Below are 27,659 nucleotides of genomic sequence, written 5' to 3'. Positions count from 1 at the left end.
CGCCACCAGAGTCAATCTCTTCTGGCTGAGATAGTTTAGTATGACGTAGAGCCAAGGTTACCGCGGCGGCGAGAGTGCGGACTGGGATACATTCAATCGTGCATATCTCGTGTCATTCATACGGCGAGGGATAAAAAGAGACCGAGAGAGGAGGAAGGGAAGGAGAGAGACAGAAAGCGAGGGAGAGAGAGCAGAGGAAGAAGAGAGACGGAAGATTGTGCGAGGGGGATAAAAAGACTCGCGGTACCAAAATACGTACCAAGGTCCGTTCTCGAGATGTGTCCGACGCATTCTTCGACCGATCGGAATGCCAGGTTCGTGTATCCAAGCCGCCCTTCTTCGTTGACTCGTTCTCAGTATTCTTCGCTTCTTCTGCATACGATATCATCGAGATTCGTCGCCTCAATTGGCCTCTCAGCTGACGACTTGACTCGCGAACACTCACAGGCTCGGAAAGACAAGAGTTTTTCGCATACTAAACCGAAAAGAGTCAGCAAGCCGAGAGCAGGAGAGTGGTAGAAGCGAGCCGTGACTCCCAAGACGAGCAATGAGAAATAGCTCACTCTTCTGGGTTTGCCTCTCGTCTCTCAAATCCTCAGATACCAAAAATAAGAACTCTATACCGATGACCTATTCGCGCGAATACTGTGTATACTACTCGCTAAAAGTCAAATGAACGTCGACGATACCCAGCTCCCCCCGTTCAATGACGTCGGATACACCCTTTTAACTTTACTGTCAACGCTCATCTGTTGTTGCGACAGGCGGATCTCAACGGCAGGAACTTGCCTCCCGGGGAAGAAAGAGCCAAGATAAATGAGCGGGAACAAAGTGAGACAATGGCATAGAAAATGCACGATTACTCGAGTTTCTTTATCTCGAAATACTCGGATCGCCTTGAAAATAGACGCTTCTCCAAATTCTGAAGGGGAAAGTCGTTGAGCATTTTTTTCTGTAATGCGGCACCGTTGATGAGGCATCGATCGAAACTGGAGACGACCAATCCGGATTAGCCAATTCCCACTTGGATCGGGTGTCTCGTCAGCCATACATCGAAGAGGAAAACGGCCAATGACTTCTGTTTCAAGGATCTCGTCGTTGGTTTGGCTTCTGAATTTGGAAGCATAACTTTCGAGACGCCGTGTAGTGTCTTTACGAGTAAAGCCACTCGAGTGCTGGCTCATACGATCCGAGTTGCCAGCAAACACCACGTAAAGATATGCTGCGAACAAGTTGTATCCTAGTTTAGCTGATACTGATCCATACCGACGTGCCTCAATCTTTGGCAAGATTATCTCATTAGTCGAACATGCGTTACGTCAATGTCATCTCTTTCTTGACTTCTTCTTGCTTCTCCTTATTTTCCTCTTCTAGAAAACTAGCGATGCATCGTTGCGAAAGAGAAAATTTTCTCAAACACACGTGTGCCGATGACCCAACGGGCACTTTGCATTTTTCATGCTTCATCGAACTTGGAGGATGTGTCAGGAAATTGGCGTTTAAAATTCTACGTGAATCGACAACTTTATGAATAAAAAGACGTTTGGGAACAGTTGCCGATTACCCAAATCACCATTTCTCATTTAATTAGCCGTCATTTCAATTCTACAAATATTTATAATCTCACGTAACTACGATTGTCCTTAATCAAACGCTTTCGATCGTTATTTCTTGTCAGATCTTTCTGAATTCGGACTACTGACGCTTTTCTCATTCGTTTTATTTTCCTCTTCAGCATTTTCGGAAAGTTCCTCTTGTTTCGGTGACTCCGAACTCCCAGGAGCGATCTGTATCATCGTAATCGGTGACTCGATTCGTTCATCGGCCAATTGGCTCTCTTGCGACAGGCTCATCGATTTCCTCAGATCGGTAGGCTTCGAGGAAACCTCCCGGAAGGGCTTCTTACCGAGTAAATCGATACCGTCCTCCGATCCTACGTCAAGCAAATCTTCGACTTTCATGGAGAAAGACAATTTTGAAGGGAGGCTGTCCTCGACGTTTGAATCCAGGGATTCTTCCTTGTCCCTTTTTTCCGATATTCCGGAGCGATCTGAAGAGCCTCTTTCCGGGGAAGTTTCTTTCGCTTCAGGGTCTCCTGGCCCTCGTACCGTCGACGCAGATTCACCGATCATCGGTTCGGGAGAACCGGGAGCGACGCTTGTTCGAGCTTGCACGTCCGGACACTCCATCGAGTCGACGGAACTCTCGGGACCCAAGAATTCCTCGTCTTTGGTGGAAGAACGTCCCATTGGAGAGTGGAAGACTGGGAAATTCATTATCGAGGATTCTTTCTCGTGCTCGATGCTTTTTTCCATCTTCATTTCCCTCCCAGACTCGGTCAAATTTTCGTTTTTTGTTGCTGCCTCGTTTCCGCTTCGGTGCTCCTCAACTTCCGACCGATCGGAAGTATCGCCGTCGGATTGATGAGCGTTATTCATCGAGCCTGAAACAACCTTTGCGGAGAGGTTAAGTGCAGTCGAAGAGTTCAACGACTCCTCGAGCACTTCCGGTGCAATTGAAGAGGGAATCGTCGACGGCATTGTTTCGTCGTTTTCCTCATCGAGTTTCTCTGCATTGTCGTCAATCGAGCTCGTAATCTCTTCGATTATGAGGCCAATCGGTGGGTCCGAAAGCGCCAACGGTTCTTTCAGACTCTCATTCGAATTGGGTTGGTCTACGGTGAAATTGGTCGGAGCCAAGGGTACTTCTCCTGGAACGACGATCGCTTCTGCGTCTTCGACGCTCGTTATAAAGTTCAAATATCCGGTTTGCAACGCGGCATCTTCCTTAGCGAGGACAACCAAGTCTACGAGTTGACTGCCGCTCGGTCTCACGTTGAATTGTATCAGTGGCGCGATTGGTGTTCCACCGAAAAACACTTTTGCGGGATCGAGAGGGCCGGAGGATTCGGTCGCGATGTCGTCGGATTTCAACGGCGGCGAAGTTGATTTATCGTCGTTCATTTTTTCAGATTCACCGCTCGCAGAAACGTCAGATTTTTCCGTGCCGATCAAATTCCCCAACGATTTTGATGCTTTTCTTTCGAGCGTAATGTCGTGAATGGGCAAGGGTATGCAATCGTAAAATTCTCCCGTGTGTCGAAGGCCACTCTCAGCGAACGATTTTTCCAGTGAAAAAGTTGTCCGCTGAACGGCATCCTCGCGGCGCAACCGTTGTCTGGCCTTGTAGCCACGGTAATTGCTCTGAATTTTAGTCGCAGCGTCCACGAAATCATTGTCCAAAGCTGGTGGCGCGAATGTCGACGTTTCTTCGGGCCTCGTTATTTTTTCCTCCGAGGCTTCGAGAACTCGATCGTCCACCGAATCCGGCTCGTCGATCTGCGCAGCAACGGAAGAGAAATAAAGCTGAGTGAGTAATGAATTGATATGCTAAGTGGGTATCGACGAGTTGTTTGGAAAAGAAGGAGCTTTGTCGGAACGATGAACGATTTTATGTGATGCGGGTAGTACTTCATAGCGTGAAATATAAATTTATCAACAGTCCGCGCAAGCTGCAGGCTGCTCGGGTGGAAAGCCAACATTTTCTTTACTACCAAAACAATAAGTTTTTCTAAAACACGGTAATATTTAGCGTGAAAATCGCTGTAAAATTTACCGGGGACGAGTTAACGAAAAATATTTATTCCAGTAATATAACGCGCTGTAAAATTTTCAATATTTTGCAGAATTTTCAGTTTTATACTATAGTTAATATTGCAGATAGTGAAATTTACTGTATACGTACAACACTAAAATTTACAAAACGTTTAGTAAATTTTACGGTGCATCACGGTAAAATGTCTTTGCTCTAACATGGGTATCGATCACCTCGTATCCGAATTTCTTAGCACTTCGAAACGGTGATTTACACACTTCACCAAAGGGCTGAGCATATAAAAATAATGGGGAAATAGCGACAACGTACCCCTGTCATGTCCTCACTATCGTCGCATCCTAGCATAAAAACACTTGTACGGAAATTTTTACAGTGACGTCAAAATTTATCAAATACTCCGGTAAAAATTGCTACTGTCAACAATGAATATTATTTTATTTGTAGGAAAATTCAATTTCTTTCCCATAATATAAAGAATTGCACTTCGTCACCGCGCTATCGTTACTGGACGGTAATTTTTCAAATTTAATTCTCTCCATGAAGATTAAGCATTTTTGTCCTATCGGCACTTCCACTAGAGCGCGGCCGCAGGCAACAGTTTTTTTCAGTCGAATTGCGATTCTTTTTTTGTCTTGGAAAAGCTGCCGAATCACTTTTCTCAGCGGTTATTCTTATTTTCAATCGAGCATAAATCATCGTTCTCCCCGGGGCACTAAAACTAACATTCGCATCGTAAAATATGATATTTTTTATGTGTTTCGACGGTCTCAAATGGGCAGACAAGATTGTTTACAAAAAATGTTGAGCGAGAGATTGCTCGAAGAACGACATCGGAGCAACGATCCACAGCATTGGCTCTCGCGAACACTGTTCGCGGAGCTAAGGGTCCTCGGGTGTTTATCGCCAAAAATAGAAAATCGAGCTGTCCGACAGTGAATAATCGTAAAACGATTGGAAGATTTACAATTGCGGGATTGAAGAGAGGCTGAGCGATCGCCATGTTTTCTCTCGCTTCTTGCCGTGCGCACTGACGAGTCTTCGCGTCCTTGGCATGAAGAAATCTTCAAAGAAAACTGTACCATCGGGTGGACAGGCATCCGATCACAACTATACGTATAGGCATGGCGCGCTGTCCAAAAAGAGATCGCCACATGTTCGCAAAAAGCGTCTTCGCAATAATTTCGAGAAGAGATGCGAGATAAACGCGCGACACGCATCGAAAACGCGACGTTATCGTTGCGATTTAACGATCGCTACTAATAGCACGAAACTCGTGCGCAATATTCGCACTCAAAAAATAAACGTTTCTGCTCAACCTTTTTTTTTTTATAGCTCATTCATCCTTTCGTCATCGACCGGACTTGGAGCACGGTGACGCGAAAGAGTGCTTCCTTAAAAGTAAATTTCCTCACGATCTTCGCGCGGGGAAATGTCACTCAGCTACGAACTCGCATTGTATCCAAAGGTAAAAAATACAAAATACGTCAAATACGAAACTTTTGAAGCTTTGAAATCTGGAAACAAAAAAAATTGACGGCTTTCACCGATATTTTTTAAAAACCTAAAAATATCGCGTGGATTCTAGCGGCCATATGTTTTCTTTCGCACTCCCCGGATTCGGGCCAACGTTTTTTTCTTTCTTTCGATCGCGTCGAACATAGACGCGGAGAACGGCGCGATTTTAGTCTAGATTCCGTTCTTCCTCCGAGGATTATTCCGAAAAGCCGCAAGGAAATTCAACTTCTTTGATCTCTGAATTGTTAAAAGCGTTCCCATTCTTCTGCTTCCGTTCCGTTCGATCAGATTTTATCGATTGGAAATTTTCAACGAATGACACATTTTTTGTTGCTCGAATTCGCATTCTAAAGAAATTGACGCCTCACGAGAGTTTTCTCCACCGTTTTTGCACTTTTTCGTATTTTTTTTTCACCGGATATAAGCGTTGATTGAAAATTCGATGAATAAATTGAAAGTTACTCGTTTGTTCGACTGATTCCTACCAACCGAAAAACGACGAGTGATAGTTGAAAGTGTGACGAAGAGGGCAATCGAAAGTATTGGGAAAATGAATTTTCAGAGAGGGTAACTGTGTCTTAGCATGCGGACCTTGAGATTCGAGAAGTAATTATTCCGAGATGCTGAGGAGGAGCATCGTTTTGGTCTCTTTGCCAAGGCTTGACCAGCATCGATTCGTCTCGACTTCGTGACAGCGCACCGTTCTCTCTTCCACAACTTCCTTTCGCCATTTCGTAATCTTCTGCCCACCTCGAGGCACGGAGAATAAGTGAATGAGACATTAATGACCGGACAACGTATTTTTTCGTTCCTGTTCGTAGTACGTCACGAGGATGCTTCGATCGATAAATACGACTCGCCTCCGTAAGACTCGAAATTCTCGTCGCATGTTATTGTGAATTCGATTATAGGGGGGTGCACACGATACAGAAATTAAATGAATCGTTAAGAAAATGAGTCACATTTGGCTCGAGAATGGAGAGAAACACGGAAAACTCGAATTTATTAAATTACCAGAAAATATATTATTGCACAGTCAATAACGAAATTCAGGTCAACCGGGGAATCGATAGTCGCATAATTTTGTGAAATTCACCGATCCTGAGAAAACTCCATGTATAGGAGCAAGCGATCACTCATTTTTCGGTCAACTTGTTTTTTGCGTGAGTCGATGTGTCGACGATAAGGAAAAAGAAGGTCGAATATAGTTGCTCGAGTTAAAGCAATAAAATCGATTCCTGGTTTACCAAGCTCGGAAACGTGGGAATCTATGTTCCGAAATAATTTCGTAAGCGAGATCGAAATCAACGACGGCTCGTGACTCATAAGACTATTCTTTATTTCCGCACTTTTCGAATCGATATTATTTTACAGCGAGACCTTCTTTGCGTTCGAATACGATTACTCACTTGCGTCTTGTAACCAAAATTTTGAAAAATGTATGCGCATTGAAATCACGAAAACTTAGCTACATAAAAACATTTTAAGGTAGTCCTATCGCTCGAGTCTAGTCATGCCACTGGTAATATTTGAGACTTGTCGTAATCAATATTATTGAAGTATGGAAAAAAATCATTTCTAATAACTCAAATTTTCCGTATTTAATCCTTTAAGGAGTTTCGGTACAGGCGATACAATGTTGCCATGCTAATCCATGCTAAAAAAATTAAAAAATTCAAAAAGTTCAGAATTTTATAAAATTTGGTGAACATATTCTTTAGTGCCAAATTTGACGACACAAATTTTTTAAGATTTTTCTTCTACACAGTTATCGAGTAATTGATCACTAAAGTTTACGTGTATAAGCATAGCGTTTCCATATATATAGGTATACATTCCGGGCATGAGAAATCTGCTTTAATGCGTAATTACTCGATAACTAAGTAGAAGAAAATTTTGAAAAAATTTGAGTTTTCGCACTTGATGTTGAAGAACATTATCACCAAATTTCATCAATTTCTTAATATTTTGACTTCTGTACTGAAACTCCTTAAATGAATGTTTGCACTGCTGCATTATAAAAATGAGAAAAAAAAGTCAGTCCAACGATTCGCTTAGTGTCCCTAGGTCTACGTTTGGCAACGCCGGTTCTCTCCGTCTTTTTCTACTCGACGACTCGTGAATTTTTAACCTCTCTTTTCCGTTGATCTGTCAAATTGAGGTTCGGACTAATACACTCAGCTGCTGTCTTGCTGTCACGTCGTCTCCGTATCATAGCGAGTTGTAGGAAATCCAATGCCGGAAGTTCGAATTAAACTTAATATTCCATAAAAAATAGGCCGCGATAAGCGCAACGTTTTTTTTTGGGGAGTATTTAGATTATTACTACGAGTGCATTTAAGCATATGAATTGCAGTTTTTTTTCCAGGGTTTCATGAATTTCTACGCGCTTTTATAGCAACCGGAAGTTAGGTTTTTGTATGCCGTCTCGAAGCTCCTTCGCGAAAACCACCCAATATTGAATAATTAATTTCTCTGAAATCAGGTCGGTAACCGACCCTGAAATTTTACACAGCCCTCTCTCAAAAGTTATTAAGTTACAGCATACAATTTTTTGTTTTTTTTTTTTCAATCTTATGAAATGAGCCTGGCGATGAAGCTACCTTAAACTGCAGGACTTTTAGCACGAGAATCGACAAAATATTCAATCTTTGTCGTTTCCATTTTTCTTGGAATGAACTTTTTATTGTAAGACTCAGTTTTTCGTATCGACCTTTGATATATGAATTTTTTCTTCCTCGATTTGATCGAGGAACCACAAAAAAGTTCGTTCAAATACGGACTTTTTTCCGAGTTGTTGAATGAAAATGAACGACGGAAAATCTTGTAACAAAACTGACTCCAATGAATTAGTCCTGCGAGATAAAAACCGAAAGAAGAAGGAGCGGAAATCAGAGTTCTCACGTTTTTTCGAGGCAATCACGAACGAAAATAGCTTTCTCGCAGCTATACAAATTTCCTTTATGAAACATAAGGGCGGCGAGCAGTTTATTCGGTAGGTTCAAGTGAAAAAATCTAATAAAAGCTGTGAATTATGAGGGGAGAGCTTTTCCGCTCGAAATTTAGGTCGTCTAGTAGTTCGTTGATGGTTTTGGCTTATGGTTAAGGTCGGTCGCATCGAGCCAATATGGTGGCTATAATAAAAGTCCGCACGAACCGATACGACGCTGCGAATTCATCGGCTTCGGACAACGACTTTTTTTCTCTTTTTCTTTCTCTCCCTCTCTCCGCTTCTTGGCAAGATCTTTAAATAAAGCTCACCAAGCCACAAGGAGAATGCCAATCGTTCGTTTTTTTTGCTTCGCGTTTGTGTATATAAAATTGGCCACACGTGAGTCTCGAAATTGGAAAGGGCAGATTTTCAAAGCCCGATTTTCCCGTTGAGGCCGGACTCGAATTTCAAAACGAAAATTACGCTGATGCTTGGGAATAAATTTGAATAAAATCGAGCGTCAATTTTTCATTTCAATCACAAAAATCGTCTTTTAATAATTTTATAATCAACTTCTTTCGAAAAAAGAGCTTCGGGAAGTTTTTTGCCGCCTGAAAAGGCCTCGACCAATATCCAACTGCGAAAGCTTCTCTCATCAAAAAGGTTCGGGAAACGAAAAAATGGAAGATCGAAAGCAAAAGCGATGTCGGTGGGCAAGCTGCAAATTGAATTCGCCCATGCTTCGCATTGTCATTCCGCTCCATTCTCGAGTCGGTTTTCTCGTGTACATACGTACAAAGTCGTTCAACTTTGGAGTGTTGAATCTTCCATTACCGCGGAATTCACAGGGAGATGCGTGCAAACTGTGTCTAGACTAACGTGCAGACGAACACACAGACACACAAATCTCGGGGATATGGATCACGACGCGTCTCGGCAACTCAGCATACACTTAGGCAGTGAACACATATCTATAAATTCGAAAATATTCGTACAGGCTCCCCCAAAGACGAGAATTTCATTTCACTGCCACGTTTTCTCCTCAGTCACGAGTTGATCAATTTTTCGCACCACGCGAATTCAAATTCGTTGAAAAAACGTTCTTTGCCACTGAATGTATTCATTCGAAAGCAATTTCTGACGAGAGCTTTCCAGCTGCAAGTATTCCCAACCGAAAAAGAGACCCTTAAATGCGCATCTGTACAAACCTTCGTCAAAAAACAACTGTCAAAGCGAATGAAAAAGGCTCTCTCAGACCAAAAGTCAACTTGGAATATCTAATCCAACTCGATTCTCGGGGAATATTTTTTTCCGGAATTTCGTGATTTATTGTGTTCCGAATCCGAGTTTTGGAGTAGCCTGTAAATAAATATTTTGCAGACGAGGGTCTCGTGCGAAAGGTTGAAATCTCGGGTTAGGGTAAGACGAGATCGAGAAATACGGGACTCTCGCGTATACTCGTGAAACACGTGAGTATTCGGATACACGCATGCACGTCGTAACTCACTGCTATGCTATCCTGAATTGACGGTATGCCACTCAGGGTTGAGCTGCGGTTTTGTTGGCCTCGCAGAAGTCGTCTTCGCGTAAGGAAACCTCGGACGCCTGTACACGTACAACAATAAACGTTTGAGAACGTACTGACGAAATTGTTAAGAGAATAGCAAAGTTTGCGAAGCAAAAAAGTCTTCCACCTGACGGATTTGAATTTTCTTTAATTTAAAAAAAAAAACTTTTTCTCAGCTAGAACCACGAATTTGGAAAGAAATAAAATAAAATCAAAATGTGCGAAAGCTCACCAGCTTGAATTTTGGTCACAGCCGAATCGAAAGTGCTGCTCTCACTCGTCGAATAGTCCTCACTCGCGTCAACTTCCGGCACGTAAACATGACACTCTTTGCTGCTGTCCTTAGTCGTTCGAGCTTCGTCAATTTCTTGCTTGACGCCCTTCGGACTAACGACGATTTCATAATTTTCTTTGACGGCTTTTATGTTCGTCGCCTCGTCGTCGATTCCCGAAAATGTGACCTTCGACGAACCCGGATCACTCTCGCTCTTGTCCTTCTCCCGCTCGGTCTCTTCGGTCCAACTGAGCGCTGGGTCTTCTCGAAGTTTCGCAAGATTTCCTGAACTCACTCGCCTCGTTGTGCATTGACTCGCGGACCTCGAAACCGCCAATGGCGTTTCTTCTTCCCCGTAACTCACGTCGGTTTCCTCACCCTCACCCGCCCCAGCTTCAACATTTTCCGGACTTTCGGTTTTTTTCGGACTTTCTACACTTTGTACTTCGCAATGTTCTGAAACTCCTTTCTTCGGAGACTCGGGGTCGACTATCGCTTCTTTTTCTTCTTCTTCTTCTTTCTCGGCACTGGTTCCTTCCGTTTCCGGCGCACTCGTTTCTTCCCTTTTCCCAACACCAGTTTCTTCCATGCTCTCCGTATAAATTTCTTCCTTGTTCGCAGTCGTTTCTTCCTTTTTAGGCAAATCCTTGTCGTCGGCTCCATTCAGATTTTCGCTAGCAATTTCTTCCTTTTTTACGATATCAATTTCCTCAGTATTTTTTAAATCGATTTCTTCCCTTTCGGAGTCATCGCTCGCCTGTGGAGAAAAGGCTCCATCATTGATAAATTCATTATTCTCAGCGTTGATTTCTTCCATTTTCGAAGTGTCGATTTCTTCTGTTTCGGGCATATCAATGTCGCCAGCTTCCTCGGTCTCAATTTCATCCAATTTCGGTCCATCAATTTTTTCCACTTCCGGAGCATCGATACTTTCACGCGGTTCGGTATCGGCAGTTTCCGATTTTATATTATCCACTTCTTTTTCGTTCGAACGATCAACGCTCTCGTCAGCTTTCCTAACGTCAGGCTCTTCTTCGATACGCGTTGGCGACTCGGCATTTCCATCTTCCTTTCGAGAGTGTACACTTTCGATACTGACATCCTCGTCCAAACCTTGCGATTGCAGTGTTTCGTCAATTTTCGTCAACTCTGTTTCCGCTTCTTGCAACTGTTCACTAATTTCTACATTTTCAATGAATTTTTCTGACCTCGTTGTTTCTTCATCGGACAAACTTTTGTCTTCTTTTTCCACGTTTGAAGTTCGTTCATGTTCGTTCGCTTGCTCTTTGCCCATTTCTTCATTCCTTTCTATGTCCACGAATCCTTGATCCTCAGTGTCTTCTTCGATTCTTCCATCTCCGGATTCGGTGGTTAGAATGTCCTCTTTAGTAACTTTTGTAACATTTTCGCTCTCCGTTTTTAACGGAGCAGCGAGCGACTCTGTACTCTCACTTTCCTCGACCCGCTCTGCCTCCTTTTCATTCTCTTTCTCCTCCATGCCTAGAAGCATTTTTTCGCCGGTTGAAGAATCGTCTCCCGTTTCGCATGGTCCAGTCACGTAAGCGTGAGCTTTTTCGCAAACGTCTTCCTCGATTTCGAGCTGGCTCTTGACGATCGTTTCTTCCACAACTTGTTCCTTCTCGTTGGCCGCATTCTCGTCGGATTTGGTCGTTGAGGAAGGCGATACGAGATATTCGTCGAGGACAGGTTCCTCGACGAATCCACCGTTGGTACGGTTATTATCGTCAGAAGTGAGAGTGTCGGCGATGGAGTTGGTGCTTTCGTTTTCGCCACGTTCCTGAACCTCGTAATCGTCCTCGGTCATTTTGAACGACGAGACGGTGATGTCCTGGAGCGAGTCGAGATTCAATTCGGGCACGAATGGCCTCGTGGCATCGAGGGACAAACTCAGAGCGTCGGTCAGAGTGGTTTCTTTTATTTCGTTGGAAGATTCGGGCGTTCTTGTCGCGCTGCTCGCTTCGTCGTCGATTGAATTATCGCCTTTGGTGGATTCGAGGGGTTCGTCGGCGACGCTACTTTCCTTAACTTCGTTCGATGATTCCGAGTTAAGGTTCGGTCTCGTTGCTTCGGGCGACAAGTCCGATTCGACTATCCTCGATTCGCCCAAATCTTTCTGGCCTTCTTTCCCCTCTGGCTTCTCAATTTCCCCAAATTCCAACGTTTCTTCTCTCTCTTCTTCGAGCTTTTCGACGTTTCTCAATGTTTCCATCGCGTCTTGTTTCTCCGTGAGCTCTTCCATCTCCTCGGACACTTCCTCGTTTATGGGCCCGAGATCTTGACGAGGAATCTGCAAATCCTCAATCCCCCGAATGAATTCTATGTCCGACGAAGTTTCCGTGAGAGTTTCCGGCCTGACAAACTCACCGAAGGGATCCGAGCGACTCTTCGGCGAAGGCTCGTCTTCGTCGTCCACCACTTCACGGACTTTTTTCGTTTCGGTCTTTTCGCCGGTCTCCACATTCTCTTCCGGATCTTCTGTAAGAAATTCCCGACCCGCTTGCCTCTTCTCTTTCATTTCCTCTTTCACTCGATCAGCTTCGATCGAATTTGCCTCGTTTTCTGCGATCTCTTCGATTGACTCTGCTCTAGATTCTCCACCCGGAATCAAGGATAATTCGACTTCCGCTTCGTCTCCAATTTCAACGCGAAGCTTTTCGGACAATGGCGATTCGACGAGTCTCTCAGGAATAATTACGGTTGTGACTGTGTCCGGGATTTCGTAGGGAGAGCCCTCCGTCAGAACGTAAGTATAATTTAAAGGTTCCGGCGAGTAAGTAATTCCCAAACTGTCGGACAACTTTTCGGAGCGCTCAACGTCGAGTTTCGATTCTTTTTCTCCTTCCTCGATTTCTGTGAATTCAGATTTTGTCGTTTCTGTATTTATTTCTTCTGGAACTTTTCCCTCCGATTTTTGCGAGTCCTCGACAGTTTCCACTGGCATTTTATCGCCATCTCGTGGATCTTCGATCGCAGCACGGTTCTCCTTGTCGAATATTTTGTCGATTCGTTTTTCGGCTTCTTCGAGCTCTCGAAGCTTCTCAACCATGTCGAACCTTTCAATTTTTTCCTGACTCACCGTTGTTTTTGGCTCCAATACTTGTTCGATGCTTTTTTGTACTCGTTCGATGTCCTGGAGCCTCGACTCAAGGTCGGCCGGAGCGACGTCGCTTTCTTCGTGTTCACAGGCGTCTGAAAGTGCTGTCGAGAGTTCAAGGACTGCGGAAGACTCTGTTCGAAGATCTTCGGCTTCTGAAGCTTTGATTTCGAGACCCCTGGGAGACTCAAACTCCGTTTCGGGTTCGTGCTCATCCAAGTTCTCAACTCCAAGCTCATCGATCACGTTTGAAGCTTCGTTTTCAGCGTCATCGAGAAGTTCAATTTTATTTTCAACGTCTTTTTCATCAAAGTTCTTTGTTTCGAGGTCACCGATGATCTCCGAGGGTGTTTGGAGATCACGAATTACTGAATTTTCATTATAAAAGACATCCGTAGTTGTCTTTTTTTCACGTTGTTCGAGCGCGTCTTCGAGGTCATTCGCAGGCTCCAGGGAATCCGGTCTCTGTGGTATGCTATCAAAATTAGGTGTGGCGTTCAAACTGTCTCGAGAAAGAGTCTCGGCCGGAAGTTCCAGAACGTAATCTTCAACAGGGACTTCCGAAATTGCAAAATCTGCGGGAGGAACGTGATCGTTCGTATCGAGGATTTTGCTGGAGTCTTGGTTCGTCGATGCCGTTCCCGTTGGCGAAAGCACTGGTAAAACGAGGTCCTCTTTTACTTTCGCGGATCTCGGAGCTTCCGGTGAAATGGCCGGAAGTACGAGATTATCGGAGTCGCTTCTCGACACAGTGCCGGACGAATTTCTCGTGGAGATCGGGCGGACCGCTGGCAAACTCGACTTGGAGCTCGTTTGATCCTCTGAGAAGGTAGAATCCTGCGGATCGATGGTCGTTTTGTTTCTCGCTTGCTCAATCGATTTGCCAAAACTCAAGGAAATGCCACGCAACAAATTTCGAGTCTCGTCTAAACGCTTTTTCAGAACGTCCTTGTTTGCTTCCTCATCTTCCACAGTTTCCTGGCGTTTTCGCAAATTCTTCGCCGAGCTCGAACGTCTCATTGGTTTTGATAGCGAGGCCGATATGTTGTCCATCAAATCTCGCGTTCTGGAGAGCCTCCTCTCAAGGATATTGCCCTGATTATCCGCCGTTTCCGTCAACGAATCTCTCGAAATGGAGTGATCCCCCGAAAGTTCGGCGTTCTTAATCGATCGTCGGAAACTACGCGCCGACCTCGAACGACGCGGTGCTCTCGCGAAACTCGACGACACGTTTTCCATGAGATTCTTCGTTTCCGTTAATCGAGCTCGGAGAGCGTCACTCGTAGAATTCTCCGACGCTGAAATTTCCGGCGAATCTTCTTTCAGCCTGAATTTTTCACTCGGCGATTCGTCGTTCGATCCTCTTACACGGTTCCCTCGCGTATTCGCGAACCAAGAACTTCGCTCCGATCTCCCGATCACCCCGCTCTTTAATTGCTCCACTTTTTCCTTTATTATCGGACCCGTTTCGTCGATTATTTCCTGAACTTTTTCCACATAATTGACACTCTGGAGCTCTTCGAGACTTCGCGTCGTTGCGAATCTGTCGAGCACGAAATCTCTCACCCGGTCCATGCTCGGTGCACGTTTCGTCAATTTTTCATCGTCCGTTTTTCTCGAGGAATCTTCGCCACGGGATTTTTCACGGCGACGATCTTTGGACGCTCTCGGTGGTGGTTCGCTGCTCTCACGCGATCGCTTTTCTTCACCTTCCGCCTCAAGCCTTTTCTGTTTTTCCGACAATTTCTTCGACGAACTTCTGCCGCTGTACTTGAGCACTTTGTCCTCGGATTTTTCCTGCGCGTTTATCTCCTCGTGTCTCGCTCTCAAGTTTCTCCTTTCCCTACTGCTTATGCGATTTTTCCTCAACTCCGTTTTTATGTCTTTCGCCAACATGGTGCTGCCGCTCGACAAATTCGACATTTGCGTTATTATTTTCGGTCCCGGTCTCGTAACATTTTCCGTTGAATCCTCGTTCGACAAAGACCGCTCCGTTCTGCTGGTCGAAGCTTTCCACGAATCGTTCCTGCCGGACTTTTCTCTGCCGCTACTTTTTTTTCCAGCCATTCTTTTATTCGACGATTCAAGCGATTGAGAATCGTTCTTCTTCTGATCGGCCATGAGAAATACTTCGTCGGTCGTTATTCTTCGTCCTTCATCGCCGAATATACTCCTATGACGCTTTAATACCTTTGCCGTTTGATTCAACGACCATCCGACCTGATCGATCGCATTTCTCGTTGCTCTTGCATGCTCACGATCGATTTCTCGCATTCTCAATGCTCGACTCATTTCCATCAATGTGTTATTTGTTCTGTTCTCCATATTCCTTGACTTTCCACCTCCTTCGTCTGCCCTGCCGCACTCTTCGCGAAGCTCCAACAATTTCTCGAAGTGGTGAGCCGCGAATACGTAAATATCTTCCGGAGAATTACGTATCACTTCCCTGGTAAGACCCTCCACCGCTGCTGCAAGGCCCTGAGGCACTCTCGGTGTCACCAAATAACCACCTGGCAATTTGGCCTCTTCGAGTGTGGATGAAGCCATTTTTTAGCACGTTCTGCAAGAAAATATTTAAAATTTATTCTTCAACGTTTCACATGACCAAACCACATGCGTATGTTTTCATGAGCTCTCTCATTATTTCTTTTCAAACCGAATAAATTTCCAACGGACTATCTTCGATATTGGAATATTGCATATCTATTCAGTTATTCATTTTATGAAAGACGGAATCAATGAGATTTCACCTGCTGAATCCGATGAAAATTGACCGTTGAGGTTTTTCAGACTTTTTATGTTGGAAATACCGAAGAAGGCTCCAAATTCAAAAAAGAAAATTCGCATATTTCCTTATTTTTTTACGTTTTGTCGTCCGAAAGGATAAATTCAACGAGGATCATAAAATATTCAAACGTTTATGGGTAATTGAACTTTGGAGTAATTGTCTTTATAATGAAAGTATAAGAACTTGTAACGCGAGCACTGACAGAGGTTGGAAAATGTTCAATTTTTTCGTATATTATTTGTAGAAAATTTGTGTTTTTTAATTGTTCGTAGTATTTTGTGCGCGATGCCTCAAGTTAAACAAAAGTAAGAGGTCCAAATAAGCGGTACGTTTTCAACAATTTTCCGAGAGTAAAAATTGTATATTTGTCTGATGTTTTATTGTAATGAAAAAAAAAAAAAAAAAGAAAAAAGTCTCGTGGCTCTTTCATTTTTATTTTTTTATTTAATTTAAGTTTATTTAAATTTAAATTTATTTTTTATTAATTTAATAAAATGTTTGTAATTTTATTATTATAAAAATTAAAATAATAATTAAATTTAAACGAAAATAATTCGTGTTTTTTCAGGATAAATGATTAGAAAACGAGAATATATCAAAAGCTGTATTAAAAAAGATGTTGAAGCAAACATAAATGGTAGAAGCAGAAAAAAATCGAGTAAACATAAATTACCTGGAAGTTTTGAGGAAGGTAAACGCGACAAAGAATATAATTGCGAGTACGACAAGATTTCGGAGAGTGACGTCGCTGGCAGGCACGTCGTTCGGAGCAGGTTCGCAGGTTCAGAGTTCCCGAGCTCGACTGAACCAGCCGGTGAATTCACCTTCCCTGGGAACACGGCCGATCGATGGTTTTCCATTGATTATTCTCGGCATCCATGGCCATCTGACTGTATTTCGTAGTGTAGAAAAAAAAAACGAGCCACCCTCCTCGTTCGTGTCCATTCGGCTATCTTGTGTTACATGTTTTACATACAACCGACTTCGGTTCGGTCACGCACATCAAATTCACTGCCCGCGAGCCGCTGAAAAACGAAAGGTATTTTCGTGCACGAAAACTACTTGTCATTTTGAACTCGCATCGAAAAGTGATCATCTCTCAAAAACATTTCATTTCTATTGGTTTACTCAATTTACACATCATTTCATTTTCTCATTTACTCCTCCAAAATTTTTCTATTTTTCATTTTTTTTCGTGCGTACTTGTTCCAAGTTTTTGAACGGGGAAAGAAATTATTAGAAGATGAATGCTGGTATTTATGAGATTCTGATAAATTAAATGAAAATTCAAGAATACATTTAAAAAAGGAATAATGTTTCCAAATGGTAAATACCTTGTGACATTGGGGCACAAAAATTGTATTTGAAATAACTAGTTATTTATGTAAAAAGTTCAGATGGTCGATAATCATTGCGAAATGTTTCTAGTGAAGTCGTTGAACGATTGTTATCGCTCAACATTAAAAGAGGAATTTATGAAAATGAAAAAACAACACAGTGGATACGATCTTGATGTATTTATCGCGATCGCAGTGTTTTTATAATTATTATAATTTTGCAAAAGTTTTGATAGAGGACATTGCAAAAGATACTGGATAGATTTGGGTACTTTAGAGCTAAATTCTGTTTTTCTTTTTCTTTTTTTTTATTGATATTTGCTGTAGAAGAAATTCTTTCATCGGTTAAGCAATTTACGAACGTTTCACTTGTTCAGCAAATTCTTCAGAATTTTCGGCATACTGAATCAAATATTCGTATTCCAAGGGGTGCAGAGTTTCAGCTGGTATTACAAGACAATGGAGCGGAGGGCCTAGGTCAACGTTGCGCATTTCTTTGAGGCTACACGCGACTATACGTTGATTCTCCGATCCAACGCGAGCTAATCCAACGACGAGGCTCTTTTCGTCAAATGCTAAAAAAAATGATGATAATGTAAAAAATAAAAAATATTTGACCGTACCAAAACTCGTGATTGAAATTGTGCGCAATAAATTTCTCTTCGCTTAAGACTGAACATCATTTCTTACCACAATTTACTGATGCTATTAAATAATTTTCCATTGAAAACATTTCAATAATAGAAAGGTGGAAGACGAACTGAGCATTCAAGAACTCACCAACTTTCTCTTTCCTCTCGATTTTCTTATCGATTATGTGAGTCAATTGATCCGCAGCTTCGGATACACTCATGAATTTTGGAGGCATGTATTCCTTCTTTTTTTTACAAAGGCTTTCAAGAGTCGGCTCTTTGACTTTAATATCAAGAAGACAAAGAGTGTGAAGACCTCGCACTCTATTGCCAGCTATTTTTTCATAAAAACTTTCAGGCTGCCATGTATCGGTCCAATAAGGTATAGAAATTGTTTCTCCATAAGAATATAACTGGAGACCACAACAGCCAACAGCATTTATTATCGAAGCATTGTGAACAATCTGAACTTTCACGCCCCGTTCTCGAGCTCTCAGCACCAAATCTGTATGAGTGGTTGCCCCGAATGGATCTCCGATAACTAAAAATCCTATATCTTCCTTCTCAGCACCAGACAGAATTTCTTCAGCGCCACTTTCTACAAGTTCTCGATCCGCAACAATGACGGATCGTCCATAAAATTTTTCCTGTCACAAAAATAACAACAAAAGTAATAATTAAGATGTCCATTATAAGAATGATAAATTATTTGTAGCTAAATTGAGAAAATAATGATAATACAATCATAAAATACGAATTTAATCCATACCAATGTCTTTTCGATGATGAATTTTTTAAATATGAAATCCAACTGCTTGCCAAGTCATAGTCTACGTTTAACCGGCCCTCTTATTCCAGTTTTGTATATACAGACGGGTATATTTATATATATCGACAGATATATGCATTTTGTATATCTATATTGATATAACTAAACCGGAATAAGAGAACCGTGTAAACGTAGTCATAGTCACATTTGAAAAGTGTTCATTTTTGGGGGGGCAAAACTTGGCTAGTGTTTACGTACCAAAACTTGCGGTCCTACTGTCAAAATCGATGTATAAGATTCCAAATAAACACGTTGACACTTTTTGATTATTTCAAGTCCTTTGACTGTGACATCGGTCGCGTCTCCGAGCCCAAGACCGATTACGTACAACATGATTTTTTTAAATTCCAACTTCAATTAAAATACACATAGAAAAATTGTAACTTTGTTTGACCACGTGTTGCGTTTCGGTGCCGACGATGCAACTGCTCTGTGTTCTGTATGTTTCCGTCAAACGCAGTTGTTAATATAAGAAGGTTTCAAACATAAAAATATCAATGTTTAAAAATGTATGGACTGTGGTGAGGATTCATGCGAGGTCAAAGCCAGTTTGTTATTGTTGGGAACTAAGTATATTTTTTGTGTGATTACCGAAAACGAATTCGGTTGGATCTTGATTACTGATAATAATATGGCGTTTTTTCGTTGCAGCCAACTCGGAAATTACTATGAACTCTGCTGCCTGCTGCCGGATCTGCAGATTTAACGAAACCGATCAATTAGTAAAATTCGAATTCATATAAACTTGTTTCCACACATATATTAGAACAAGAAATGTGGATTAAGTTTGAAAAACTCAATGTCTTATTTATGCTAAGCAAAATTGAGCTATATAAAATTAGCCCCTCGGTTTTGCCTTTTGCCATTTTTTTAATTTCATTATGATTGTTTGTCGTTAGTTTGTGAATGTTTGATTAATTTAAACGTTTGTTTGACAATATTTTTTGACGAACAAACGAAATAAAAAATAGCGTTAAATTAGCCGCCACTGTTTCGAAATTGATTTTTTCAAACGCCAATTGATTCGGAATCGTTTGTTTGAAACAAATAATATTGTTTGAACGTTTGTTCGATCATTGTTTATCCGAGAAATGTATAAATCAAATATTGTCAAAATCGCGGTAGAGCGAATGTAAATGTGATTTCATTTTTACTAATCTGCAAACTCGACCGAGTACGACGGGAATTTTATTTCCCGAGTTGACCGCTACCAAAAAGTGTACGTTTTTAGCAGGGGCTCCTCGCTCCTCCTCAACAACGCTATCAACGCTTAGTAGCAGAAGACTTTTCAAAGCTAACCTAGAAAACGTTATATTATTTCTTATTTCGCATTCGCATTCGCATCAAGACAGTAAACGAGCAACGACCATCGCTGTCATTGCAATAAACTGATTGTAACTTTTCTAAAACAGTAAGTGAGAACTATATAGAAAAAGTGTTGATCATTTTTAAAAATTAGTGTTCAAACGATAAGAGTAGATTGTTTGAACAAACTAATTTTCGAAGGTCAACTCTTGATGCATAGTCTCGAATAACCATAATTTGAGCACGTATGAACATCGACGTGTTCTAACTCGTTCATTTTGCATAACATGGTGATTTATTTTCTTCGTTAAATGGACTGTTGTGTTCCCTCAAAAAAATGCCTGAAAAATGTGACAAATTTTCTCAAGACCCAATATGCAATACTTTCAAGTAAACTACAGCTCAAAGATGTTCAAACTAAATGTAAACTACAGTTCAAAGCAGTTTAACCCTTGAGTATTATGGTTCTGAAAAAGGCTTCAGAGCTTTCAGAAGACTATAACCGAAGCTAGTTTCTGCATTTTTTCATCATTCACAAACTCAAAGTCTTTGGTTGTCAAGAATTATTCTGTATGATGAAACAGATTATGTAATGTATACCATATGCATTTTGTTATGTCAAACAGAGAAATATTGAGGTGCGAGGAGAAAAAAATGAATAATGGTAACCGGCAAAACCTGTCAGCTGAACCTACGAGATCTGCAAATATAGTTGGTAGGGTGGAGAAAAGCAAGCCGAGTTTTCTACGTGGCAACGGAGTGTTCGTTGTTGGATTTATCGGTTTCCTAGCTATTCACATAGCTTGGGACAGACTGGTCGACTATTATGTACCGGAAGACCAAAAAACCAAATTGAAACCGTTTCAGTATCTGAGAAAACTGGATCCATTTCCACGTGAATAAACATTATGTTTCTTTACTACATTTTTTCTATACCTTGTTCGCTCTTATGCATTTTTATTTTTCTTTGGGTGAAACGAACCGTTCCTATGCCATTCTTACCACAACTGTAACGAAGTTTGGATCGTTGATACACAAACTTGAGATCCGTCAACTGCAAAATTTAGTTACGCTGTTCAGCTTCAAAAAAAGAATTTCAACAATTCCTAGTTGAATGAAATGTTATACATTTCGTTCTAACTGTACACAACCTGGCAGGGTTTCAATACATTTTAACAATAAATATACAACGTGGCGAGTCTCTTTATTCTTGTGTTGACATTTTCATCACAGAGTCCTCTTATAATCTTAAACCCTCCTCTGTACACAACCGTTCTTTACAACATACTTCTCTATGTTCATGCGAATGTATATAAATACATATACAATCGATCATGCAAGTGTGAAAATGTAGAGAAATGAAACTTAGTTATGAATGGGTGACCTCGCAGGCACACGTACCAAACGATGAAATATAAATAATTCAAAAATGGTAATCAAGCGTACTTGAGACGCGGACGGAACACGATTCTCCTCAGTTTTTCTTTACAACGATGGAATAATGATAAATACGTTTTATAGTACATTCGATTGTGAATCGTGCGGCGCAGGGCCGCACGTATTTTCGATTCAGTTGCAGCCCCTGATTGTCGGCAAGTGATCAAAATCGCGGTGATGTCTCATCGAGGAACTTTTTGGTCGACCATCCTGTTGTTGCTGCTGCTGCTGCTGCTGTTGCTGCTGGTGTTGGAGATTTTGTATCGTACCACCGTTTTTCGACAGTTGTGGCAACATTACCAATTGACCGTAATTCGTGTTCTGTCGATGGAAAAAGAACGTTTTATTTTTTGTTCCACTTATCATGTTCCACGACTCATGATGATTCTTGTGGAATCGAATTTGAGTCTGAATTCTAAGTCGAACAGTCACGATTATTCACGTTAAATGATATTCGATCTTTCATCGCGTGTATCACCGGAACGATTCGAAATGTTCTTTGTGAGCAGTTCTGTGGAGCATGGAGCATGAAATTTCCTGGAAAGAGCAAAGAAAGAAGAAAAAATTTCGAGAGCTTTTTCGTAGCAAATTTCCTGCCCCCAAAACTCGGTCTTATTAAATTTTGTTTCTTCTCCAACCGTTTCCGTTGCATGCTCAAAAGGAGAGCAATGAGGTTATCCGCTTCCGCTAGAGATTCGGTTTATAAATTTTGTTGAAATTATGTGAACTCACCCTCGACCGGTCTCGGTACTTTTTTAATTTTTCAAACTCATCGACCTCGCTCTCCGGTACTTTGAAGTGAAAATTATCGAAGTAATTGTGTTGCAGCAACTGATCGCACGTCCATCGAAGCTCCGGATCCTTGTCGAGACACTTTTTCAAGAAATCGATCTGAAGAAACGAGAATCGTATTATCGTCATGACGAAATCATCTCCGGAAGTGGCTCCGGCAAAAATGAGAATTTCTCAAACGTTTTTCATCGATTCAACGAGTACCTGGTGTCGCGACGCGCTGGTATTCGTTCTTTCCGGCAAAGCGGTCTCGAGAGGCGTCACGGATTGCGGTGTCGGCAAAATGACACCAGCAAAAAACTCGTTCTGCTGAAAGATTGCCATGTGCCTCGGCAATAGATCGCCGAGGGTTCTTCTTATGAGATACAGTTGATCAACGTCCGATTTTCCAGGCCAAAGCGCCTCGCCTCGAATCAATTCGGCAAACACACAACCGATCGCCCAAACATCTACCGGCGTCCCGTATTGCGTGTCTCCCACCTTAAGAATCATCCAAACTCATTAAGGCGATAGCTAAATTTCATGCTGTCGTTAAACACCTTGGAATATCCCAATAAAATAATTTCTGAGCTCTCTTGCTTTTAGATTATTTAGAAAATTCGCCAACTTTCAATTTTTCTACAACAAATTCCTCAAATTTTATTTATTTAGATTTTTTACTAAAAACCTCAAACAATATTTTCTTTGATTTCTTGGATGTATTGAATATTTTTGAATCTTCCATCGGCTTATACTTTTCAAAAAAAATTTTACAAAAATACGACCGTGAAGCTCCTTATCATCATTGGAATGGCCACTTTTCAGGCTCGAGCTCCCTAAATGCACGATAATTGACTCTGTGAAAAGAAACGATCTTTTTTTCTTCAATTCTCATTCGTTCTGAATCAATGAATTTAGTTGCAGATTGAACCGGACAGAAAGGCATGAATTGTGGCCGTCACGAGTCGGTGTACGACTTTAATTTGAAGGGAGCTTCACGGCTATTTCGGAAAAGGATAAAGAAAAATTGGATATTTTGGAAAATTGGAACGAACCAGTAGCTCCGGCGCTCTGTACCATCTAGTGGCGACATATTCCGTGTAATTTTCCCCAGGGCTGAGCATCCTGGCGAAGCCAAAGTCGCAAAGTTTGACGACTCCTTCACCGGTGATGAGAATATTTTCAGGTTTAACGTCGCGGTGAACGCATCCGAGCCTGTGACAGTACGCGACGCCTTGAAGAATTTGCCAGGTGAGTTGTCGGGTGGTGATTTCGGGGCAGCCCTTCGGATACTTTTCCATTTCGTTGAGTAGCGTGTGTTCGCAATACTCAAAAACAAGATGCAATTTTCTTTTTCGTCTGAAAACCTCCAGGAGATTCACCAGATTCGGGTGTTTAAGATTCTGCGAAATATCAGAATCGAGCCTTTTAATCCTCCGAGGCAATATTTTTTTATCATCGACTTCGACATTTGAAAACTTTCAAAATTTGAATTTTCCAAATGAAATATTTTTAAAAATCTGGAATTCCGACGGGAAACTAATGTTTCTCGTCGATACTAAATTGACTAAGGGACTGAAACGATTTCGTCTTCATTCTCTTTTCGTAAGCCACGACCCTGCGCATTGATTTTTTTCAATCCAAAAGCAATCTTTCGAGGTGCGGACGAAGGTCGGGGAAAAAATGTGTAGCAACGTATTTAATTATCGCGGTGGTTCCCAGCTGAATGTGAAAGCGTGTGAGCGAGTAATTTAAGGATGGCGAATATCCTTGAAGGATCAAAAGGTCAAAGGGCGTAGTTTGAATATCGGCGGCATCATATTCCCTTCCGTAGGAAAAGTCCGGCGAAGATGGGGTGCTTTTTAACGAGCGGTCGATGGGAGGGTTGCGAAGCGGCCGGCTGAAGTGCGGTGCTCGCCAGCGGCGTATTTTATCGAGCGGTTGGTATTGACCACGACGTTTCCTCTTACGCGGACTCTCCGGATATCCTCCAAAAATGAAAGGTCAAAACAATGAAGCGAGGAGCATCGACGTACCTTGAGCAAGCGTATTTCCCGGAGTGCGATCTTCCGTATGAGAGGGTCGTCCTCGGTCTGTTGAAACTTTTTAACGGCGACGAGTCTTCCGGTTTGGCGATCTCGGCATTGAAAGACAACTCCGTAGCTACCCTCGCCGAGACGCGCAAGTCGCTCGTACCTCTCCATCGCTTTGCTCGGCGCGCGAGACCTTCGGTCGATATGAAACATGAGAAAACGACGTTAAATTAGTCTCTCGACTCCGCAGCTTTTCGCCCCGAGAGGCAACAAAGCCAACTAAAAATAGCGGCACCACTCCTGTGGCTCGATATTAGAAGCTAGAATTGGAAAAAATATGAGACTTGGTTGGGGCACGTGAGAGTGGGACCGGAAGGAGCGAGTCCTCGGCGAGTAACGTAACACAACAATTTTAAAAAACGCACTTGGACAATCTCCCAAGGCAGGGCAGACTGAATCGTTGAACAAAGAGCATAATATCCCAGGGCGAAGTCGGTCCTCTCCACCTTTATAGTTAACCCAGCGAGGTTACAAACCGTACTGTCCTTTTTCCCATCGCGTTGACCAGAGGTCAAGCCCCTCTGCGTGGTGGATAACCGCGCGCACTCTTCCTTGCGGAGCGCCCCTTTGCCCCAGCCCCTCCATCGGGCCTTTACCGCCCCGAGTCACCGCGTATCGGTCTTTAAAGGGGTTATCGGGTATCCCTTAAGATGATGGATCAGTCGGTAATCACAACCGTGAGTACGAGAGAGATTTTAAAAGGAAATTTTTCCACGTCGTTCGTCTGATCGAAAAAATAAAAGTGTCATCGGATTTTCGCGATCGTGCTGCGTACGATGACATTTTTATTATTTTAATCGGACGAGCGATGTCAAAGAGTTTCAATTTCAAAAATTCGAGGTGTGATTACCGACTGATCCATCATCTTAATCGTAAAAAAATAATCAGCCTCCGTTGTACGTACCAAACGGGCGCGCATTGCCGATAATTTGCGAACAGAAGATCGTTGACCATTTTCGTTACTCGTTGGAGGATTTTCGACACAAAGAGCATCGCCACGAGTTCATAAGCGTCTTCGATTCGTTACCGATCACCCCATAACCCCGCGTTTCTTTTCTCGTAGTATACGTACGCATTCAACAGATTTGTAAAAAAAAATATATATATATAAAAAAAAAGAGGGAGAAAAAAAATAAAATAGCAATTACATGAGTCAAAAATAAAAGGAAATGTACAAGAATTATTTTGTATACGGATATAAAAATAGCGAAAGTACTCGCTGAACGTAGCTGTGCCAGCTGCTGCTGCCGCCGGCGCGCCATCGCCGCCGCGATCGATCGCTCACCGCCGAACAATAAGAAAACACCGCCGCTTTTTTCTCCACGTTTCTATCGATCGGGAAACGCGGAAAGAAGCAACGCGCTCGCTCACGGACTCGACGCAATTAACGATCGTCCCGCTAATATCTCGGTCGCGAGATTCGAACTAGGGAGAGGTCTCGTGTCGCGGTACCGCAACCGCGATGCATCGATCGCCATATCATTTATCAACGGGCTTTCAAATTTTCGAATTTTTGCCCGCCGAGTGGGAATTCAAATGGCAGAAAATTCTTCGCTCAGGCCGCAGACGCGCTTGTGATTACAACAGCATCGAAAGCACCTCCGCGTCCTCCGGGTGTTTACTTATTTCTTTACAAAATATCGAAAAGTCTCATTATTTTTATTCCCCGAGGAAGAAACGAGTGCTTTTCGTGCTGGCTCTTATTTCTTTACAAAATATCGAAAAGTCTCATTATTTTTATTCCCCGAGGAAGAAACGAGTGCTTTTCGTGCTGGCTCCGAATGACGGCACTGCATCGAACCGATATGACAGACGCTCCGCGAGCTGCCGCGCAGACGACCGGCAGGAATTCGCGCTTTCTCCAGAACGATTCTCACTCTAGAGAAATATCGAGAACTCTGTTTACCTTTCGGCAAAGGCGACGATGCGGGCTTCGTATATACCGAAAGATATTTTTATTGTTCAAGAGAAAACCTGAGACCGTCGGATAAAGGAGCCGCTTTTTCGGGCCGCTCGCGGTTCAGCCGCGAAACTCTCGAGTAGAAAAAATGCGATAACTCACAAAAGTTGAAAGAGCGCATTCATCGCGGGCGAGGAAGCGGGAATCGTGAGGACGTCGGCACTGCCATCGGCCGCTGATTCAGGCGCGCATCGTCAAGCGCGGCCTCCAACTCTGCACTAATTTATTCCTCGGCAAAGTGTAGCGACGCGTGCGGCTGCGAGGGCGGGCGGGTTAATTGCGAGCCCCGTATTTTGACGAGCGAGTCACCGGGGTCTGCTTAGGCTTCTCGATTATCGACGATCAATATCGCGTGCGTACTCGCGCCGCGGCGACCGCGGAGGCCAGCGAGCTAGAGCTCGAAAGTTGCGCACTTGTACAGCGAGGAACGCCTGACGAGGAATAACGAGCAGGCAGCGCGGTGTAGAGTCGAGTCATTGACTTTAAACTCGCGATTCTTAGTCAGTTTTACAGCTTGTTGTATGCTGAAAAGCGGTGTACCGCGGACTAGAAAAAGGCGCGAAAATGCGCTCTGGAGAAAGGCGACTTATTCGAGGGGCAGCGAATCGGTCGATGATCGAACGGAAAAGGAGCAACGTTGCTCGCGTACGCGGGCCTGCTTGGCCGTCAAATCGCGTCGTCGGTCTCGATATTGTTTTCACGTGGAAAAGTGGCGCTGACAGCGACGAGGAGACCAGCCTTATAATCGATTAAGGTGGTTTCCCTCGCGGGTCATACGCGCATAACTAATACAAAGCGATAATCAAAGTACAATTTTCTACCTGCGCGGCAAAAGCGGCAGAGTGTTCCCAAAAAGCCACAGCTTTCTATCTTGAAGCCATTTGTCCATGCGTCCGAAACTCCGCGTCGTATATGAAAGAACTTTTGATGTTTCTGCGAAGAGCTCTCGCGGTTAAGCGAGCTTGTTCCTCCCGTTTGAAACGCAACTCGTTCCACTACGCGATCTCTGCGAATATTGTTTTTCCGGCACGCCGCTCTTGACCGTCGAGTGCACGAGGTTCGATCATCGCGGAAGCTTGGATCGGTACTGCTGCTGCTGCTGCTGCTCCAGAGCTTAAACCGCACTGAAATGACCGCTCGAAAAAGCCCATCGATGGACGCTCTCGGCGCGTGCGACGACGCGGCCTCTCGCGGGGACACTGGTCGTCTTGCGAGCCGCGAAACCGAATCCGAAGCCAGCACCAGTGTTTTTATCAGGCGACTGCGCAGCTGATGCGCAAGTCCTTTTGTCCGTCGATCTATCGGTTTCCAAAAACAATGCGAATTTTCAGGTGCTGCGTGCTTTCCTCAGTCATCAAAAGTATCCGAGGAAAGTCGAAGCGCAGCAACTGCCAGCAGAGAGGATTCAGGAAAAATGGTCGAAAAGTGTCATTTGTTTTCGAGGAATTTAACGTTTCAGGAAATATTTGGAAGCGCTCGAACCTGTTCG

The 27,659-nt window shown here is 43.0% G+C and overlaps 3 protein-coding genes and 2 long non-coding RNA genes across 9 annotated transcripts; 2 read left to right on the top strand and 3 right to left on the bottom strand.

Annotated features, from left to right (window-relative positions):
• Positions 1–847: 847 nt before the first annotated feature.
• Positions 848–16,618, bottom strand: LOC122408888 (titin homolog). The gene is made up of 4 exons (XM_043415979.1): positions 16,480–16,618; positions 9,862–15,578; positions 9,570–9,667; positions 848–3,338 (listed from the first exon to the last, which is right to left on the bottom strand). The coding sequence occupies exons 2-4, from the start codon at positions 15,563–15,565 to the stop codon at positions 1,665–1,667; spliced, it is 7,476 nt and encodes a 2,491-aa protein (XP_043271914.1). The 5' UTR covers positions 15,566–15,578; positions 16,480–16,618; the 3' UTR covers positions 848–1,664.
• Positions 16,619–16,649: 31 nt separating this feature from the next.
• On the top strand, positions 16,650–17,813 carry LOC122408892 (uncharacterized). The gene is made up of 2 exons (XR_006260561.1): positions 16,650–16,845; positions 17,571–17,813. It is a non-coding gene; the product is annotated as an uncharacterized lncRNA (long non-coding RNA).
• Positions 17,305–19,336, bottom strand: Dph5 (diphthine methyl ester synthase). 2 transcript variants are annotated; one of them, XM_043415986.1, is made up of 4 exons: positions 19,196–19,336; positions 18,803–19,041; positions 17,924–18,422; positions 17,305–17,718 (listed from the first exon to the last, which is right to left on the bottom strand). In XM_043415986.1, exons 2-4 carry the CDS (start codon positions 18,935–18,937, stop codon positions 17,498–17,500), a joined length of 855 nt encoding a protein of 284 aa, XP_043271921.1. In that variant the 5' UTR covers positions 18,938–19,041; positions 19,196–19,336; the 3' UTR covers positions 17,305–17,497. The 2 variants fall into 2 exon arrangements, with proteins under 2 accessions (XP_043271921.1, XP_043271919.1); XM_043415984.1 differs by having other exon boundaries at positions 18,803–19,290.
• A 90-nt stretch (positions 19,337–19,426) lies between these two features.
• Positions 19,427–21,116, top strand: LOC122408891 (uncharacterized). The gene is made up of 2 exons (XR_006260560.1): positions 19,427–20,015; positions 20,536–21,116. It is a non-coding gene; the product is annotated as an uncharacterized lncRNA (long non-coding RNA).
• Positions 21,095–27,352, bottom strand: LOC122408889 (cyclin-dependent kinase-like 4). Of its 4 annotated transcripts, none has more exons than XM_043415981.1 (6): positions 26,992–27,352; positions 24,154–24,343; positions 23,173–23,520; positions 22,343–22,618; positions 22,079–22,237; positions 21,095–21,667 (listed from the first exon to the last, which is right to left on the bottom strand). In XM_043415981.1, the coding sequence occupies exons 1-6, from the start codon at positions 27,057–27,059 to the stop codon at positions 21,479–21,481; spliced, it is 1,230 nt and encodes a 409-aa protein (XP_043271916.1). In that variant the 5' UTR covers positions 27,060–27,352; the 3' UTR covers positions 21,095–21,478. The 4 variants fall into 4 exon arrangements, with proteins under 4 accessions (XP_043271916.1, XP_043271918.1, XP_043271915.1 ...); XM_043415983.1 differs by lacking the exon at positions 26,992–27,352 and adding an exon at positions 26,273–26,928; XM_043415980.1 differs by lacking the exon at positions 26,992–27,352 and adding an exon at positions 25,115–25,505.
• Positions 27,353–27,659: the final 307 nt, after the last annotated feature.

This window comes from Venturia canescens, chromosome 4 (assembly GCF_019457755.1).
Source record: "Venturia canescens isolate UGA chromosome 4, ASM1945775v1, whole genome shotgun sequence".
NCBI lineage: Eukaryota > Metazoa > Arthropoda > Insecta > Hymenoptera > Ichneumonidae > Venturia > Venturia canescens.
The sequence above is the reverse complement of the archived record's forward strand: the minus strand, read 5'-3'. Positions and strand labels throughout refer to the sequence as shown.